This window comes from Notamacropus eugenii, chromosome 3 (assembly GCF_028372415.1).
Source record: "Notamacropus eugenii isolate mMacEug1 chromosome 3, mMacEug1.pri_v2, whole genome shotgun sequence".
NCBI classification, from domain to species: Eukaryota; Metazoa; Chordata; class Mammalia; order Diprotodontia; family Macropodidae; genus Notamacropus; species Notamacropus eugenii.
Window position 1 is genome coordinate 277,892,461 of NC_092874.1, and position 18,912 is coordinate 277,911,372.

The 18,912-nt window shown below is 39.6% G+C and overlaps 1 protein-coding gene across 5 annotated transcripts in view; it reads right to left on the minus strand.

The window, feature by feature from the left end:
* LOC140534508 (uncharacterized protein C3orf20-like) overlaps positions 1-18,402 on the minus strand; it is a 49,429-nt gene extending 31,027 nt beyond the window's left edge. For 4 of the 5 annotated variants that reach the window (XR_011977347.1, XM_072655611.1, XM_072655612.1 and 1 more), the window contains exons 1-4: positions 18,297-18,402; positions 15,241-15,345; positions 11,305-11,602; positions 5,780-5,896 (exon numbers count right to left, since the gene is read on the minus strand). Coding sequence is in view for 4 of the 5 variants with exons in the window: in XM_072655611.1 (XP_072511712.1) it covers positions 5,780-5,896; positions 11,305-11,602; positions 15,241-15,345; positions 18,297-18,322 (546 nt within the window). In the remaining variant the exon portion in view is untranslated. Of the gene's footprint in view, positions 1-5,779; positions 5,897-11,304; positions 11,603-15,240; positions 15,346-18,278 lie in introns of all 5 variants that reach the window. The other variant, XM_072655613.1, reaches the window with a different exon arrangement.
* Positions 18,403-18,912: the final 510 nt, after the last annotated feature.

Consider the following 18,912-nt stretch of genomic DNA (forward strand, 5'->3'; position numbering starts at 1 on the left):
TTAAAAATAAGCAACTAGATTTAACCCACTAATTATCAAATAAAAAGATTTCTTCATGGTATTCATTTTTTGGCATCACATTTCTTATGAGAGGTAACCAGAGTTGTGGGGGGTGTAGCGTTGGATTTGTAATGAGGCATCCAAATTTAAATCCCACTGCCTCACCTAACCTGGGACAAGTCAGTTAACCCGGGCTAGACTGTAAACTTCTTGAGGGAAGGGACATTTTTCTATTGTGTTCTGTATCCTCAGCACCTTACACAGCGACTTGCATATGATTGGTGCTTAATAAAATTCTGTTAGATTGTTTTGTTGTGGAACCTCAGTTTTCTCATCCATAGAATGGGGATAAGCTCTTTCACAGAGTTATGAAAACCATAAGATGAAGCATGGAAAAGCATACTTTATAACTGGAAAATACGGGGAGATGATGGCAAATGCTTTCTGTTTACTTTGGCAAGTAGATGAAAATGTAACTGATTTGTAACAGGAGGGGGGAATAAATGAACCCCCCCCCTTCCATTCCTCATGCTAATAATTCCCATTGCTACAGCACCTTCCTCACAACAGCCATCTCTTCTGTATAGATCTTGCATGTCTCTAGTTATTTATAGATTGTTCCCCCTTCTCCATTACATTGTAAGCTTCTCGAGGGTAGCGTCTGGTTTTTCCCCCCTTTCTTTATATCCCCGGTATGGTGCCTGGCACATAGCAGGTGCTTAATAAATGCTTACAGACTGACTAATGACAACTTTGTAAGGTAAACAGTACAAGCATTCATTATTAGCCCTGTTTTATGCATCGAGAAACCGAGGCTCAGAATAGTTCAGGGGTTTGTCTGCACTCATGCAGTTGCTACAAATGACAACTGGGGACAGTTCAGCTTTTCTTCTACTCCCAGAGGCCTTTTCTGGCTACACTGTGTTGAGGTTTTAAAATTCATTAGCCAGCATCATTCAATACACCTTCAATGTAATTTGGAGCCAGAGCCATCTGGAAAATTCAGTTGAAAGTAAGCGAGTTGAACCTAAACAGTCCGATAATTGCTTCAGTTTCATTTTCCCAGTAGAAACCTGGTCTCATAATACAATAAATCAAAACATCTTAGGCTATCATAGTTTTTTCAAACCCTGCTATTTCACGGAAGCAGCCGAGAAAACTGATTCTGGACTGCTCAGAAAGGTCCCTCCCCCAGTTAGAACCAATCAGGGATCTCCCCCCATAATAACAGCTAATACTCATAAAGTACTTTAAGGTTTGAAAAGCACTTTGCATATGTTCCCTTGTATCAGCTCTGAGAGATAACTATTGCAGGTGTGATTAACCACATCTGATAGAGGAGGTCACTGAGGCTGAGAGAAAGGAAATGTCTTAACCATACTTACATAGCTAGTAAGAGTCAGAGGCAGAATTAGAACCTTCATCTTTCTGATTCCAGGGCCACCATTCTGTGCTGCTACTTTAAATATATCACATTAACTATATTCAAATAAAATGTATGTAAATATGTAAAATTTGCATATTTATAGAATATATAATAATGGAATATATTAATATCTTTTAAAGAGCTGTAGGCTCTCAGTGGAGTAACTGTTCTGAAATTCTATCACAGTAAGTCAGTCAAGTCAGCAAGCATTTATTAAGCACTTGCTTGCCAGGCACTATGTTAAGCGCCAGGGATACAAAAAAAGGTCAAAGACAGTCCCTGCTCTCAAGGAACTCACAGTCTAATACAGGAGACAAGGTGCTAACTGATGGGGTGCTTAGTTGCATATACTTGGGCCCCAATTCTAAAACCACATTTCTCTTTAAAAATCCCATTTCTCCCTAGCCTCAAAATACTATCTGGGGCATTTTCTCCCCAGTCCAAGGACACAGCCTGCCCCAGCAACATCCGTTATCTCCCTTCCTGCTGTAGTAGCCAGCTGCACCCATAGAACTCATTAGTCTGAACCAGCTGTGTACTGAACTGGCTGTGTACTGGGTCAAAACGACATTTACTACTCACTGACCAATCACATGTATCCTAGACTTGGACATATCTGTACTCCCTCACATTAATCTTGTCTAACAAGACATTGACAAGAGAAGCCTGGTTTTTCCTGGTGAGCCCTGACAGGTGGTTGACTTAGTGACATTTTAGGCCTAAAACCACACCTCCAGGTAGCCTGTCTTTGGGCTATTTCCCAATGAATTTTGGGTAAAATACCTGTGCAGTAGATATCAAAAGTGCATGTTCCTTTAAGAACTGACCACTCCTTAACCACTCCCTAATCCCAGCCCAAAACACCTAGTTTGTAGATTTGGCACAAGTAACACTATAGAATATACTACATAAACTTTCCCTGTACCCCTTTAAGGTTGCAGGTTTCCTAAGGTTCCCTAAGAACTCTGAACACTGAAAACGTAATAAATCTTTACCTCGACTTCAACAATGCTTGAGTTGGTGAATTCTTCTCCAGATGACCTGCCCCTGGTACCCCAGTCTTTGTAGGGGTCTCACACCCCCTTCCAGCCCTCATCACTAACAACTATGTTGAGACAGTATAGACACAAGACAAATTGGAGATAATCCCTAAAGGGAGAACAATAGCATAAAGGGTCATTGGGAAAGGCTCCTTAGTGAAGGTGGGATTTTAGCTGGGACTTGAAGCTAGGAGGTAAGGAAGAAGAGGGAGAGCATTCCAGGCATGGGGGACAGACAGAGAAAAGACCCATTTTCATTTATTTTTCACAACTCCTCTTTTCCTCCTCAGGTTTCACTTTTAGAAGAGGTGTGGTAGTAAGGAGCTAGCCTGAGTCAGGAAGACCTGAGTTCAAGTCCTTTCTCTCTCTCTCTCAGCCCATTTGACATTTAGCAACTGACTGACCCTGGCCAAAATTACTTACTCTCTCAGTGCCCTGGGAAACTCCTTAAGACTCTGAATGGCAAAGCAGATTAGGACTTGTATTGGCAGGTAAGGAGTTTCCTCATCTGAGAGCTAATTCTTTATACCAATGAAGTGTCTAAAACCTGTGACCAAATTGTCCTTCCCCTCTCTAGACCTCAGTTTCCTGAAATGTAGAATGTTGCAATCTTATCTCCAAAGACCTTCCAGGTCTAAAACCTGTGTGTCTTTCCCCTTTCTGGACCTAAGATTCCTCAAACATAAAGCAATGTTAAAACATTTCCCCCTTCATCCCCTCCCACTCTAAATTATCTGAAAAAATAATCTCTCAGGCTTCTGCCTGATGAGGTCTGATGAGGTCTAATGAGCACAGTTGGTTCCATAGTCAGGACAGAGGTTGTTTTCCCTTGGAAGATGAGGAAAGACCAGACCAACACTTGGCAAAGAAAGACTGAGTTGCTCCCTGAGCCCCAAAGAAGGCCATCCTACAATATTCTTGCCTTTTAGGGACACAGTGTCTGCTAGGGAGTTTGGCTCATTTCAAGTGAATCAACAGTGTCACCCAGTGGACAGGCAGCCACATGTGTTGACACTGAATTTAATCTAAGAGAAGCTTCTTTTGACTACAGAATTGTAGCTAGAGAGCTATTAGGGACCTAACCTCCCTTCCCCCATTTTACAGAAGAAACTGTGGTCCCAGAAGGCGTAAACCTATTTGTTCTGGAATGACAGGAGTCAAGGTTTGGTTTTGGTTTTGGGTTTGGTTTTGGTTTGTTTTTTTTTAAGTTGACATTAACAAACTCAGGAAATTGATAAACCTTTGAGATCAGACAAAAACCCTTTATTAATCACCTACTATGTGCCAGGTGCTGTGCTAAGCCCTGGGGATACAAAGAAAGCCATGCTTAGCTCTCAGGGAGCTTAGAGTCTAATTGGAAGATGTCCAGAGCTTTGGGTTAGCTGCAGAATTTAGGCAAGATAGAGTCCTTGCCCTCATGGAATTTACAGGTTGGTAGGAGAATAATATTAAAGCTCATTAAATCATTAAATAATTTATATTTTTTCAGATTAAATCCTCTTGTCTGCAAAAGTCCTTTCCTAGTCTCCCCTACCACTAGTACCTTCCCTCTGAGATTGCCCCCAGTTTACCCAGGGATAGGGTTTGCATGCTGTCTCAGCCATTTGAATGTGAGCCCCTTGAAGGCAGGGACGGCTTTTTGCCTCTCTTTGTATCCCCAGCATTTAGCACAGTGCCTAACACATGTTATTGTTGTTCACTCCTCATGACCCCAGACAAGAGACTGGAGTGGTTTGCCATTTCCTTCTCTTTCTCTTTCAGAAATATAGTGAGTGCTTAATAAATGCTTGACTGAGTGACCGATAAACAAAAGTAGGCTACAGTACATGGCAAGCAGGGAATCATAAAAAAAAAAAAATGAGTAAAATATGTCAACAAAGAAATGTGTAAGCAAAAATAAGATGGGTCAGTTGAGCCCATGATGGGAAACACACATCCGGTGGCTAGCCCAATGACAGAGGCCAGAGGAAACCACCAGATTAAGCCGGAGGAGATAATGACATGCTCAGATCTGTACTTAAGGAAAATCACCATGGCAGTGTGTACTAGAGTGGGGAGAGATCCATTATTGTAATAATCTAGGGGAGAGAGGCTTAAATTCAAGTGATAGATATATGTGTGGAAAGAAGGGGTTGGATGTGAGAGATATCAAAAAGGTAGAACTAGAAGGATACAACTATTCATTAGAAATGTATGGTGAGAGAAAAACGAGATCAGGATAATGGTAAGATTATGAAGCTGAAACAATGCAAAACGGTGTTACCTTTGACAAAAATGGGGAGACTGGGAGAGGAAAAAAGGGAAGACACAATGAGTTTAGCTTCAGAAACTCTGAATTTATGTTGTCTATGGATCATTCATTTGGAGATGTCTAACAAGCATTTGGTGATGTACAACTGAAACTCAGGGGAAAGGCTCAGGCCTAGACCTGGGAGTTATCAGCTCCCAGATGATAATGATAGAATGTGATCATAAGCTATGTATTACCGTCTCTCTCTTCAGATCAGAGACCAATCTGAATTTTATTGTGCTGATTGTATTGTAACATTTTAATATAAACTAGAAGGATGCTGGCGCCATCTTGAGCCTGTCCAGAGAGCCAGCCCAGGGATAAAAGAATTTATTCTGTAAAGTTTGGATTCAGTCAAAGGGCCACACTTGAGGACCTAGAGGGCTACCTGTGGCCTTGAGGCTGCAGGTTCCCCACCCTTTAGCCAGTTGGTTGTTAAATTTTTGGTGTGAACATTTAGACCTCAGAAATCAGAAAAGCATTACAAATCAGGACTTGGTTTATTGTTCTGTTGATATATAGACTTAAGAGTGATAGAGAAAATGCTCGTAGGGAATCAGAAGTGCGACATGCATATAATTTTTTTTCCAGAAAGCCAGTTGTTAAATATTTACCCGCATATCACTGATTGTACCCCTAGACAACCAATATGTGAGGTGTGGTAGATGGACATAATTGTAGCCTAAAATCCATCTTTGTCATTGTTGAGTCCTTTCAGTTCAACTCTTCATGACCCAGTTTGGGGTTTTCCTGGCAAAAATACTGGAGTATTTTGCCACTTTCTTCTCAGGCTCATTTTACAGTTGAAGAAACTCAGTCAAATGACTTGCCCAGGGTCACACTGTTAGTAACTGTCTGAGGCTAGATTTGAACTCAGGTCTTTCTACTCACTGTGCTACATAGCTGCCCTCAATACACCTATCCATCCTACATACTATTAAAAAAGAAAGTGTTCCTATGAAGCTCAATTATATTGCTCTCCAAGTAAGTTATCTGAGGTTAGATGGGTTGCAAAGAACATACCAAGAACATGCCTGGGGCAACATTGTGGCGATAAACCAAGAGGGAACCAGCATGATCCGTGAATTCATCAGCAGTGCTGATATTGTACTTGAGCAACCGAAAGGGATCCAGGCGGCTCTGCAAAAGACAAAGAATACCGACATGTTAAAAACACAGGCAATCAGTCTTTCCATATTCAACCATATTCTATTCCCCAGTATAGTAAATATAGTAACATAAATGGAGTAAATTCCCCTATTAAATAGAGAAGGACTATAGATTTGGAGCTAGAAGTCATTAGGGTCAACCTCCTTATTTTGGAGATGATGGAGAAACTGAGGCCCAGAGAGGGTTAGTGTCTTGCCTGGGTTACATATCTAATCACTACTGGAACTCAGGTTTTCCCAACTCTAAATCCAAAACTGTATCTGTTATACCATGCTGCCCCTACAATCACTGACTTGATTAAAAGATAAAACACAGTCACTGGTTATCTCTAGGAGGTATACTTCACACCAAAAGACATAAAGAGACTAAACATTAGAGGAAGGCATAAGGTTGATCAGTGAAAGTCAGTAAGGCTAGAGTAGCTACACCTAGATCTATATCTGGAGCTGGGTGATCAGAGCTTTACTTCAAGGTGCTAAAATGTAGAGGATGCTGGCTGCCCATTGTCTGCTAGTAGTATAAAACCAACTAAATTTAGCACCTAGTTAACAAGAATAATTAATTGAAGTTAAGTTTAAAATTGACAGATATGGCAGAATTAATTAGTAACAAGAATAATAGGTAGCATTTATATAAGTACCTATTATGTCCCAGGTATTGTGTTAAGCACTTTATCAATATCTTATTTTATCCTTATAACAACCTTGGGAGGTAAGTGCTATTATCATACCCATTTCAGAGTTGATGAAACTGAGAGAAATAGAAGTTAAGTGATTTGCCTCCTCTCTCTTCCTCTTCAGTCTGCCCTGCTCCCTACTTCCCTACCCAAACATCTGCTTTCTTCTTCTCCAGGGTTCAGGGTCTCCCATTCTCCCTGACACGGGGGCTTTGTGTCCCCTAATTCCTCTTCCGCTTTCCCATCCCCAATTGCATTTATCTTGAGGAGTTAATTTGATGGCACATTACATGCTGTCTGCTGCAGGCTTGTTTCTAAATTCCTTGCTCCAGGCGAGAAAATTGCTGGTTACAGCAGCAGCACTATTACCGTATTAAATTGGATTTCATAGTAAAAGCGTTAAGGGGTCTTTCAACTATCCCATGCTGCCTCTTATGAAAACCTAACGATGATTGTTTATACCCAACTACCAAGCATCCCCATACATAAAAGGGACAAACTGGTAGGAATGCATAAAGGGAGATAATAATACAATTGGGATGGGAGACCCCTCCATGATCAGACCTAAATAGACGTCCACTATCAGAGTGATGCATCAACTTGACAAGAATTAGTGAAGGAAAGAGACAAATAAGGCAGAATTAACTCACAAAAACAGTAACACTTTGCAGCTGGGTGGCACAGTAGATAGAGTGCCAGGCTTGGGGTCTGGAAGAGTTCAAATCCAGCCTCAGACACTTACCAGCTGTGTAACCCTGGGAAAATCACTTAACCCCGTTTGCCTCAGTTTCCTCATCTGTAAAATGATCTGGAGAAGGAAATGACAAACCACTCCAGTATCTCTGCCAAGAAAACTCCAAATTAGGTCACGAAGAGTTAGACAAGACTGAAATGAGTGTATAACATTAACAATAACAAACAGTAATAACAGTAGCTAAGATAGCACCCACTATATGTCTGGCCCTGTACTAAGCACGTGACAGACAGTATCTAATTATCTAATTTATTCTGACAACAACCCTGTGAGGTAAGTGCTGTAATTATTCCCATTTAAGAGTTGAAGAAACTGAGGCAAACAGAAGTGAAGTGACTTGCCCAGGGTCACAAAGCTAGTAACTGTCAGAGGCTGGATTTAAACTCAGCTCATTCTGACTAGTTTACTGTCATACTAGTCATACTGTCAAACTAGTCATACTGACTAGTTTACCTCACTGCCTAACTGATCTATGGAAATCCTTTCATAGTAGGGAAAGCAGATGCCTTCTTTTCAAGGCTCGCCCTAGAAAATAGAATTGATCTCCTAAATGGGACAAAAGATAAAGTAAATTTTTTAAAGCAAATTTCAAAGATTCTATATATTAGATACTTCAACTAAAGTGTGGTAAAAAAAAATGTTTTAAATAAATATTAAAAGAAATGTCAAGAGGCCAGCCATATTGACATCAAAAGACATAACTCTTTTAAATGACATCCAGATTGGGGAGGAAATAGCAGGAAAACAATCCTATCTGTGTCTATATCTGTATCAGTATCTATATCTACTAGAACCATAGAAATACATCTGATAGTTCTAGCTAGATGAAAAGCTATAGGTATATAGAGATGAGGAGATCAGATGGTGATATAACTATATTTATATATCTAAGACTGGGTCTTCCCATCTCATACTAGAGGTTCAGGGCTAACTTATGGACTGGAACCCACTCCTTATTGTCACAGAAATGTGGACCTGCTCTGTTTCCAGCTTGGGATGATTCAACCTTCCTTAGGCAAACCAGTGGCCCCCACTCAATAGAATTCACCACAACTGTGCTGAATACTTTTAGGACACCTCATCACCATAGCCTGCTGAAGCTCAGAACCCCCAAACTCAGGAGATGCACCAGCCTCAGCTTCTCAGTTAACTAGGATGATAGGGGTAAATCATATCCCACTATAAAATAATTTCTGAAACAACAAAAATACAAATACAACATATGGAAGTGTATGCAGTGTTGCTACAGAGACATCTTAGACATCTATCCTGTGAAAGTAAGAAAAATAAAATAAAGTAGAAAACCAAAGTAGAGGTCTTTATTAAGTTTAAAAAAGAGAGACTACCCCAAAATTTAGAAAACAAGCTAATAAGCAAAAAATTTAAAAAAGAAATAATCTAGAGGAGAAATAACAAAAAGAACAAAGAAAAATTCAAATTGATTAAATCAATCTTATTGGTTCTTAAAAAAATTAACAAAATGATATTAGCCCAATTAATTTTTTAAAAGATTAAAATGAACAAAATGAGAAAAGAGACATAGCAACAAATAAATAGAGATGAACATTGAGGGGAATATTATTCTCCACTCTGTGTTAACAAATTTGATGAGTAAGTAGTTATGGTAGAAACTTACTTAAAAAATACAAAAATACATGAATACATAAAATAATGCATAAAAGGGGGGACACAGCTGAGTTGAAGCATTCTGCCAAACTTTCAAAGAACAAATAACCCTTTTATTGCATAGAGTATCCTAGAATATAGAAAAGGATGCAGTGTTACACCATTTATTTTATGAAGAAAATGTGAATTTAATTCCTAAACCTGGCAAAGACAGTGTGAAAATTACAGGCCTAGCTCCCTTGTAAACATAGACATAAAGATCCTATGTAAAATCTTAGCCAACAGAATGCAAAAACATAAAGAAATGATAATCTACCGTGACTAGGTAGGGTTTCAGGGGAGGAAACATCATTCATTCATTTTTTTCACTCATTCATCCATTCATTTAACAACTAAAGTATCTACTCCCTACAAAAGCACTATGTAGAAATAGTCCATAGTATTAGCAGTCCATAATATTAATGTAACAATAGTATATAGCATTAACAGAATAAAAAGTACCATGTAATTTGTTGGCTCAATAAAAATAATGAAATTTCATTATTTTAAAAGCTAATTAACTAACTGTCCAGAGACTATGAAGAAAATAAGTAGAATGAAAATATACATTTTTCCACATCAGTCTGTATAAGAAAGCAATACCTTAAAAAGAGTATTGGCTGCCCCGTAGTCTAGAGCCCAGCTTGGCTACAGCTACCTGGGTGACCCTGGTAACTTAACTTCTCTGAGCCCAAATATCTCCACCTCCAAAAGGAGAAGGTTTAACACTACTGCCCTTTAAGCTTTTCCATTCTGTGATTCTACTTTGATGCTGTGCTGGATTTGAAGTTAAAAGATCCTAGTTCAAATCTTAATTCCGTCCTTATTCATTCAACAAGCATTTATTAAATACTTCCTATATACCACACTGTTCTAGACAATAACAGAACAGTCCTCACCCACAAGGAGCTCACATTCCATTGGTGGACAGAAACATAAAAAATTAAATATAAAGAAGATACAAAGGAATGTCTGTAAAGAGGTCACTAGCAACCGAAGGACTCCAGAGAGGCTTTCCAGTGGGAGGTGGACCTTGAGCTCAGCTCTGAAAGAAGTTAGGGCTTCTTCCAGCTTGGAGGAAAGGAGTGAGTACATTACAAACATCAGGCACAGCTTGTGCAAAGTCATTTGGATGGGAAATGGAATGTTCTGTACTAGAAACAAGAAGCTAATTTGACCAGTATGTGGAATGTATTTTGCATTGATTTTGTCTGTATGCATATATGTACAAGTGAAGGAGAAGAATGTGGAAAAAAGCCTGCAAAAATAGAAGAGAGCCAAAGGAAGTTTAGAAAGGGCTATGCATAAACGGAAATTTCTTCCCAACTGTGTTAAATTTCATATACCCTTTAAAAGCAATCTGTAAAAGAAATTCAGTCTCATATTCAATCCCCCTTTGAGGTTTATTTGTCTACTAAAATGTTTGTGACTGTTTAAACTTGATAAATCATAATAATTTTTTTTTAAAGACAGACATAAACTTGGAAAAATTGGAAGGCACTAGATTGAGAATAGTTTCAAAAGCTATACAGAGGACTGAACTTAAGCCAAAGTGGGGAGATTGACATGGTCAAATCTGGGTTTTAGGAATATCAATTTTGCACCTGTTTGGTAGAAAATTGAAAGCATTGGCAACAATCAAGAGTCCAACCAAGGGTTGGTGCTCTGGGAAAAGTAAGAATGGGGAAGGATACAGGGAGAAACTGAGATGATGTAAATGCAAGAGATAACAACCCAAACCAAATTTTTTTACGACCAACTATTGCAATGGTCCTAGCAAGAGGTTAGTTAGCATAGTAACAAGACACTTAACCTTTCTGCCTTGGTTTCCTCATCTGTACAATGAGGATAATATTAGCACCTACCACTCAGAATTGTGAGGATTAAATGAGATGCATAGTGCCTGGCACACAGTGGATGCTTAATAAATGCATGCTCTCTCCCCTGCCCCTCAAGAAGTGACCTGTGTGACCTTGGACCTCTCTGGGCCTTAATCTCACAGTATCATAGATTTGAAGCTGGAAGAGATGATGAGTAAATGGAATCCCCAAGAAGTTAAATGACCAGCATCCACGATGACATAGCTAGTGTCTGAGAATGGGGCTTGAACCCGGGTCTTTGCAATCCAGGGCCCTATCCCCGATGCCATTGTGTCTCTCATCTGTGAAACGAGAGGGTGGCACTCGATGACCTCTAAGGAGCTCCCAGATATCCACCAATAGTGCCCTGATCCCCTTGGTGACACCTTCAGGAGGCAGCGACAAGGCCATCCCCACCACTCACCTGAATGCAAGGCATAGTTCTGGTCCTGTTTTTGTGGGCATATAACTCTTCTATGTCCTGCAATGTGCCATCCTCCACCACAGAGGAGTTGTACACACAAATCACGGTGATTTGCTCTGGGCAGGATATCTGGTTGTTGATGAGAAAATCAAATTCCAGGTCAGTCACGTGAGGGATGGAATGGGTGCTGCACCGGCAGAGCCTCACGTCCTCTCCTCTCATTTTATTCCGCAGAACCACGGGACAGACCAGCTGGGAGACGAACCAGATGTTCTCATTGTCAACGGAAAAAGGCAACCTGGAAAAGGAGGGGAGAGGGCAGGCTAAGACGGAAAACTTTAGCGTGTGAATAGAAAGAAAAGGGTGGCTGGAGGAAATCAGGATTGTTTCTGAGTCCTGCAGATAAGAATGACAGCATTTCAGAGGGAGAATGGACTGTCTAGGGAAGTAGTGAGTTCCCCATCACTGGAAGTATTCAAGCAGAGAATGGCTGGCCACTTGCCAGGGTGGCTAGGAATTCTGTTGTGGGGCCACATGGGCTAGCTATATAGGGGTTCTAAATCTGGGGTTTAAAATTTAAATTTAAAATTAAAATACTCAATTTAAAATTAAATGTAAATGTTTAAATTTTAATTTCAAAAGTAAAATTTAATCTGAATTTAAGTTGTTTTAATTTAAATTTTATCTAAAATTAACTTTAAATGTTATCTAAAATTTAATTTAAATTTTATGTGAATTTAAATTTTTGTTTTAATTTAAAATTAAATTTAACTTTAAAATCTGAATTTTAAATTAAATTTTATTTAATCTAAATTGTAAATTATATTTAAATTTTAAATTACATGTAAATCTTTAAGTGAGCTTTTGAGTTATATTTGAATGTATATTTTATTTTGAAATTTTAAGTTAAAATTGCAACTTTTCATTAAATTTAAATCCCTAATTGAAACTTAAATTTTTATTGAAATTTAAATCTTAAACTTAACTCTTTTATATTGTATTTCAATATGATTGGTTTCCTTTTGTGATCAAAAGTATTTTATTTTCTATATTTAAAAACTTTATTTTGAAAAGGAGTCTATGGGCTTCGCCAGACTGCCAAAAGGCTAAGGATCCCTGGAGTAATGGAGAGTTGATGGACATGTAGTCAGGAAGGCAGGGTTTCAATTCATGTCTTAGACACTAGCTGTATGACTTGGTCACACCCCTTCTGAGATTTCTCATCTATCAAATGCAGAGGTTAGATTCCATGGCCAACAAGGTTCCTCTCAGCTTTAAACCTATGATCCTTAATTATAGGATCAAATAAGATTCTTTGATTTCTGGATTCCACATGAATTTTCTTCGAAAAACATTGGTGAATTTAAGAAAAGGTCTGTTTGCTTCACAAGAGCCAATTGCTAAAATTTCGGTATAAGCTTTGATACCTCAGAAACCGCAAGCACCATAAATCAGGGCTGGATTTATTGCTTTGCAGATTGTTTAGATTTAAGAAAATGGTGGAGAAAATGTTTCTAACAGATTAAACTTAAAAATGTATCATGGAGGAGAGTTTCCATGCCTTCATCTCCACAGGTTCCCATGGTCCTAGATATGAACAATGAAACAGAACGCCTCCTAGATTTGTCAGAGGCAGGGTGAAACCAAATGATCGTAAATCATTTCCAAGTCAAAATGACGGCGAACACTAAAAATATCGATTAGAGTTTAATCAGTGTCGGAGAAACTTGGCTGTACTATCCTGGGGCTGTTGAATTTGGAGTCAGATTCAATATATAAAATTAATCTGCTCTTATTTTAAAAAATCTGCCAGAAAGAACAGGAAGACCACCGATAAGTAAGAGAGGACCTTCGAGTCAAGTATTCCCACCATCATAGTAGGTTCTCCCCACTGGCTTCTAAAGACTGGTGTTCACATCGACTAACATTTCTTAAGCATCTACTGAAAGGCAGGGTACAGTAGAGAACCAATCTTTCTTTGAGCCAAGAGGTGGATTCAGATTCTCTCTTTGAGGGGTCCTGGCTGAGTGACCTCGGGAACAAACTTGTAAACCTCTCAGTGTGGCTGGCGACTCTCTTAACACTATGAATTGTAGCGGAGGCACTGACCTTTATGGGAGGAGTCCCTAAACGGATGAAATCACAGGTTGCATCCTTATTCCATCCCTAGCCATGCCATGACAGGCAGCCTGGCGAGGGGACAGGCCTCACAAACAGGAAGACCTAAGGTCACGTCCTTCAAAATCTAGCTAGGTGACCCTGTACGAGTTAGGGACCACTCTCTCCGTGCAGAGAAGTTTCTGTTCTACATTGAGACAGGGAGAAGTCTCCTCACCAGTTGTCTGATCAGATGGAATCCCAGGTATAGGGACCAAAAAACCCTCACAACAGCACAGTAACAAACATACACATGAAACAAAGATCCATGCACAAGGAAGGGGAAGAAAAGGAAGAAGGGATAAGTATTTGTATCTAGTGCCTACTATGTGCCAGGCACTGTACTGAGCAGTTTCTTACACAAATCCTCTCAATTGATCCTCACAGCAGTAGGAATAACTCCATTTTGTTGAGGAAACTGAGGCAAATACAAGTTAAGTGACTTGCCCAGGGTCACACATCTAGTTAACTGTCTGAGGCTGGATTTGAACTTAGATCTTCCCAATGCCAGATTCAGCTCTCAGGTGGCACAGCCAGGTATTGAGAATACACACACACACACACACACACACACTCGCATATGTTGTTGCTTTGGGGTTTTCCTGGCAAAGATACTGGAGTAGTTTGCCACTTACTTCTCCAGTTCATTTTACAGGTGAGGAAACTGTGCACACAAGGTCAAATGACTTGCCCAGGGTCACATAGCTAGTAAATATCTGAGCCTGGATTTGAACTCAGGAAGACAAATCTTTCTGACTCCGGACCCATGGATCTATCTACTGAGTCACCAAGTTGTCCTACACACATGTATATACATACATACACACACATATACGTGTGCGTACAAAATAATTAGGGCAGAGGCGAGAGAACTACTAGTCCCTGGAGGGGGCAAAAGGAAGGGCCTTTGGTCGAAAGTTGCATATAAGCTGAGCTTTGAAAGAATTTAGGGATTCTGAAGACAGGGTCCCACCTGCCCCGCATCAGCCTAGAGGCTGCAAGACAATCGGTCCTTCTGGATGCCTCATCTCCCCATCTGAAAAATAAGAGTTTTTCTTCTGCTTTCACAGACCTTCCAAACAGAGATTAAAAGCCCAAATCCCACAGGCACATTTATTGATTCTGCTTCACGAATTTTCACTAATAAACACTTGTAGTTCTCGTGTGATTTTTGAAACACGGTCAAAACCAACTTTCCATGTGTGAATTGTCTGGGAATGTTTGTGATCATCTCTAGAGAAGTCATTATATTTTATTTGTGTATTTCGCTAGGTCTGGACCTGTGATTTCATCAGTATTAAGGAAATTCCAGTGAGAAAACTCCTTCTACCCATGTAGATTGGCAACCGCTTTCCAGTTTACAGTTCTAGAGACCTGCCAGGAGGAACTAAGAGGTTAAGTGATTTGCTCACAGTCAACATGTAAATTAGATTTTCTCTTACTAATTTGTTCTTCTAACTTTTGTAAACAGACGAGGGATTTCATCAATAGAAGGGACTCTTGGTAAGGAAACTCCCTTCAATAATACAGATCACAGCAACCTCCAGTTCCCGTTTTTGTCTTTGCAGTCTCAGTGTCTGACACGGTCTCTGTTTAACAAACATTTGTTGATTGATCGATTAACTGGTGCACTGAGGTTAAACAATCTACCCACAGGTACGCAGGGCTGGGCTGTAGCTCAGGTCTTCATGGCTTGGAAATCAGACTTGCCTTCCTGAAGGGAGAGCTACCAGAGCTTTTATTTATTTAAATATCTGAGAATTCCCTGTGTTTCCTTACCCAGAGCCCCGGGTTTTCGAAACCTGTGATGGAAACTTAGTGAAGCATGTCTGAGCCAGACTCCGGCAACTTCGCTTCAATGTATTTTTCTTGGGATTGGAATTCCTGAAAGAAATAAGATATTATTAACTTCTCTATCACTAAGAAAAACGAAGAGTGATATAAATGTTAATTCTTTTTGCCCAGGCCTGTGGGTATTGGTAGAAAACAATGGTTCTTAAAGTGAGGGCATGAGCTCAAAACTGTTTTTGTAATAATACTAAGATGTTATTTGCCTATTAAAATGTCTTCCACAAGCCTGAATTTTCTTCATATACTTCAGCTAAAACCATATCACAACAGATTGGATACAGAAGCAGACAGGATAATCCAGCTATCTTCTAAACCAGACATTAAAGAAATTTGCAAAAATATATGAAACAATTTCCCTCTTCTTGTTAACTCTTCCTGGAGTTTTGGAAAATACAGTTATTTCTCTCTCTGTGTGTCTCTCTGTCTGTCTCTGTCTCTGTCTCTGTCTCTCTCTCTTTAAAATGTGTTAGGTAGCATAATACATAGAGTGCCAGATCAAGACTTAAATTCAAGTCCAGTCTCAGACACTTACTAGCTGAGTGACCCTGGGCAGGTCACTTAACTTGTTTGCCTCAGTTTCTTCACCTGCAAAATGGAGATAATAACAGTGACTACCTCTTAGAGTTGTGAAGATCAAATGAGATAATTGTAGAGTGCTTAGCACAGTGCCTGCCACATAGGAGGGAGCTATGTGAATGCTATATTATTATTAAGCTTAGTATACAATGGCTTTATTATGATCATTTGAAATGAATATTTTAAAAATTTATCCATTTTATTTTCTGATATGTAATTACTGGTAGAGGTAACCCACTTAAACAAAAGTTCTTTGGGACCCTCAATAATTTTTATGAGTATAAAGGGGTCCTGAGACCACAAAGTGTGTATAAGGGACTCCCTGGCGAGGAAAAATCTCTCTACCAAGATAGACTGTTATCTGTTCTGCAATGCATAGTCTTAGAAAGGTTCATGGCAAGAGATCAATTGGCTTGCCCACAGTCATTCGATAACTGAGTGTCACAGAAGACTCTTAAACTCAGATATATCTGACTCTGAGGCTAGGTCTCCATCTCCTTTCAGCTTATAATAAGGATAGTAATGTCTACAATGGCTGCTAGGTGGCACCATAGTGCACAGAGCACCAGGTCTGGTGTCAGGAAGATTCATCTTCCTTAATTCAACCCAGCTTCAGATACTTCCCAGTTGGTGACCCTGGGCCAGTCCCTTAACCCAATTTGCCTCAGTTTCCTCATCTGTAAAATGAGCTGGAAAAGTAAATGGCAAACCACTCCAGGATCTTTGCCCATAAAGCCCAAATAGGGCCATGGAGAATTGGATATGACTGAAATGACTGAACCAGAAAATTACCTACAATATCCACTTCAGGAGGTTGTTGTGAGACTCGAGAATTATGTGAAGTATCTGCTAATTCTAGATCACTGTCAGGTATTTTTATTCATGTTTTTAATGCAACCCTGACATTCTATCACATTAACATGCTATGATTCATTCATTCGGGAACTGTTGGACATACAGATTTTTCCCTTTTACAAACACAGCCCCTATGAATATTTTTGTACCAATGGGTCCTTTTCGTGATCTTTCTTTGGAGGACAGAACCTTAGCAAGAGAGGGAAGGGACATGTCAGGCACTGTGTTAAGCCCTTTACAAATATCATCTTATTTGATCCTACCCTGTGAAGTAAGTACTGTTATTATCCTCATTTTATAGTGGAGAAACTGAGGCAAACAAAGGTGAAATGACTCGCCCAAGGTCACACAACTAAAGCAGGTTAAATCTGAACTCAGTTCTTACCTACTCCAAGCCTCATACTCTATCCACTGTGCCACCTAACTTCTTGACATCTGGCTTCCTCTGTTTTCACACACTCCACATGGTGCCTTAATTTCCCTCAAATGTGGGTAGGAAATGGTCAGTTGTGCAACATTCATGCAGGCCATTCTCTCTGAGGAATGGGCCAACTTTTCTCCAGGCCAACTACACCTCATTAGGACAGATTTGCAGCTACCTGCCAGTCCTATCTTAAAATGGGGACAAAGTCAAAAGCTTGGGATCATTCTGGGATCTGCCTTATGATCATGAGAGTGTGTCCCCAAGAATGAGGCTTTGTGTCTTAAAATCCAAGGCATCTTACTCCAGCTATTAGCCCCAGGCATCAGAATTTCTAGCTACATCCCCGAGTCCCATCAACAATGTATGGGTGTCTTTCCCCAAAACAACAATCTGACAATGCTGAATTTTGTCTTTTTAGAAAAGATGAGTGTGTTGGGAGGGGAGGGAAGGAAAGATGGGGAAGGGATAAGAACATTTTTTTCTATTAGAATACTGGAAATTTCATACTTTTTATTACAAATATGATAGAAGCAGAAGGACTAGAAAGCCAGTGTTGGTGTCTGGAAGACTCGGGTTCAAATTCTACCTCAGTCACATACTGACTGTATTACCCTAAGTGACTTCCCAAAGCACTCCATGTCTCCATAAAGTGCTAATCTGCCTGATCAGGGGAATTTCCCTATCAGGAATTCTTTATAGCAATGAAATCATAGGTCTAATCTCACGACAGAAAGAGTACCAACAAATAAATTGGCTGAAGAAATTGATAAAGTGCCCAGAAGCATGTTAGAAATAAAAATTTTAAAAATATATAGAAATGGGGAAGGGATGGTGAGACTTAGTAGGAGTTAAAACCATCAAAATAGGTATAATCTGGAAGGAAAAAATAGCCCAATTTGAATAAAGTAAACAATGCTTAATTGAATAAGGCAAATTGATAAGACCTGTTCCCAAGGGCTATGATGCTTTCAAATTCCTCAGACCCCAAAGTAAGATGAAAATCCAACTCCAAGGATACTTTCATTTCACAGAGTGAAATTTGATGAGAAATTTGGAGACCTGAGGAAGGTCAGCCACCAACAAGGATTAAGAAGGGTTTAGTAAAACTTACACAGAATCCATTTGTTACCTGAGGTTATGAGAGCTAGTAGTCATGACCTACTGTGTTGTCTGAACAGTAACTGTCTCTCACTTCAGGGAGGAGAGTTCTAGATTCAATACATTGATTCTCCTTTCTTGTTTCCATGGCAACAGGTACCAGGGAAACAGCCCTAAGAGGACCACTACTGATTGGATACTCCCTTTCCCTAGCATCCTCTGTGCATTGCCCAGCATTCTGTAGATGTGAAATGATTGTTTCCCTGGGTCTATCATAATCCTTCACTGAAGATCTGTTGTAACAATTTGGCAGCTAGGAGAAATTCAAAATACATAGAGCGCAGACAGAGTTGGGGGTCTGTGCCTCATTTCCTCTGACTTAACCAAGTCTATTTGCTATTTTATAGGAGTCTTTTATTTTAAACATACCTTTATAAGTATACCTTTATGCTCAGAGGCCATAGGACAAATACTAAATATAAAAGGGAAGAAATGTTTATTTGGTGCCTATTATATACCAGGCACTATGCTAAGCACGTTACAAATATCTCATTTGATCCTCCCACTAACCCTAGGAGATAGGTACTATTATTATCCCTGTTTTACAATTAAGGAACTGAAACCTATAAAGGTCAAGTGACTTTTCT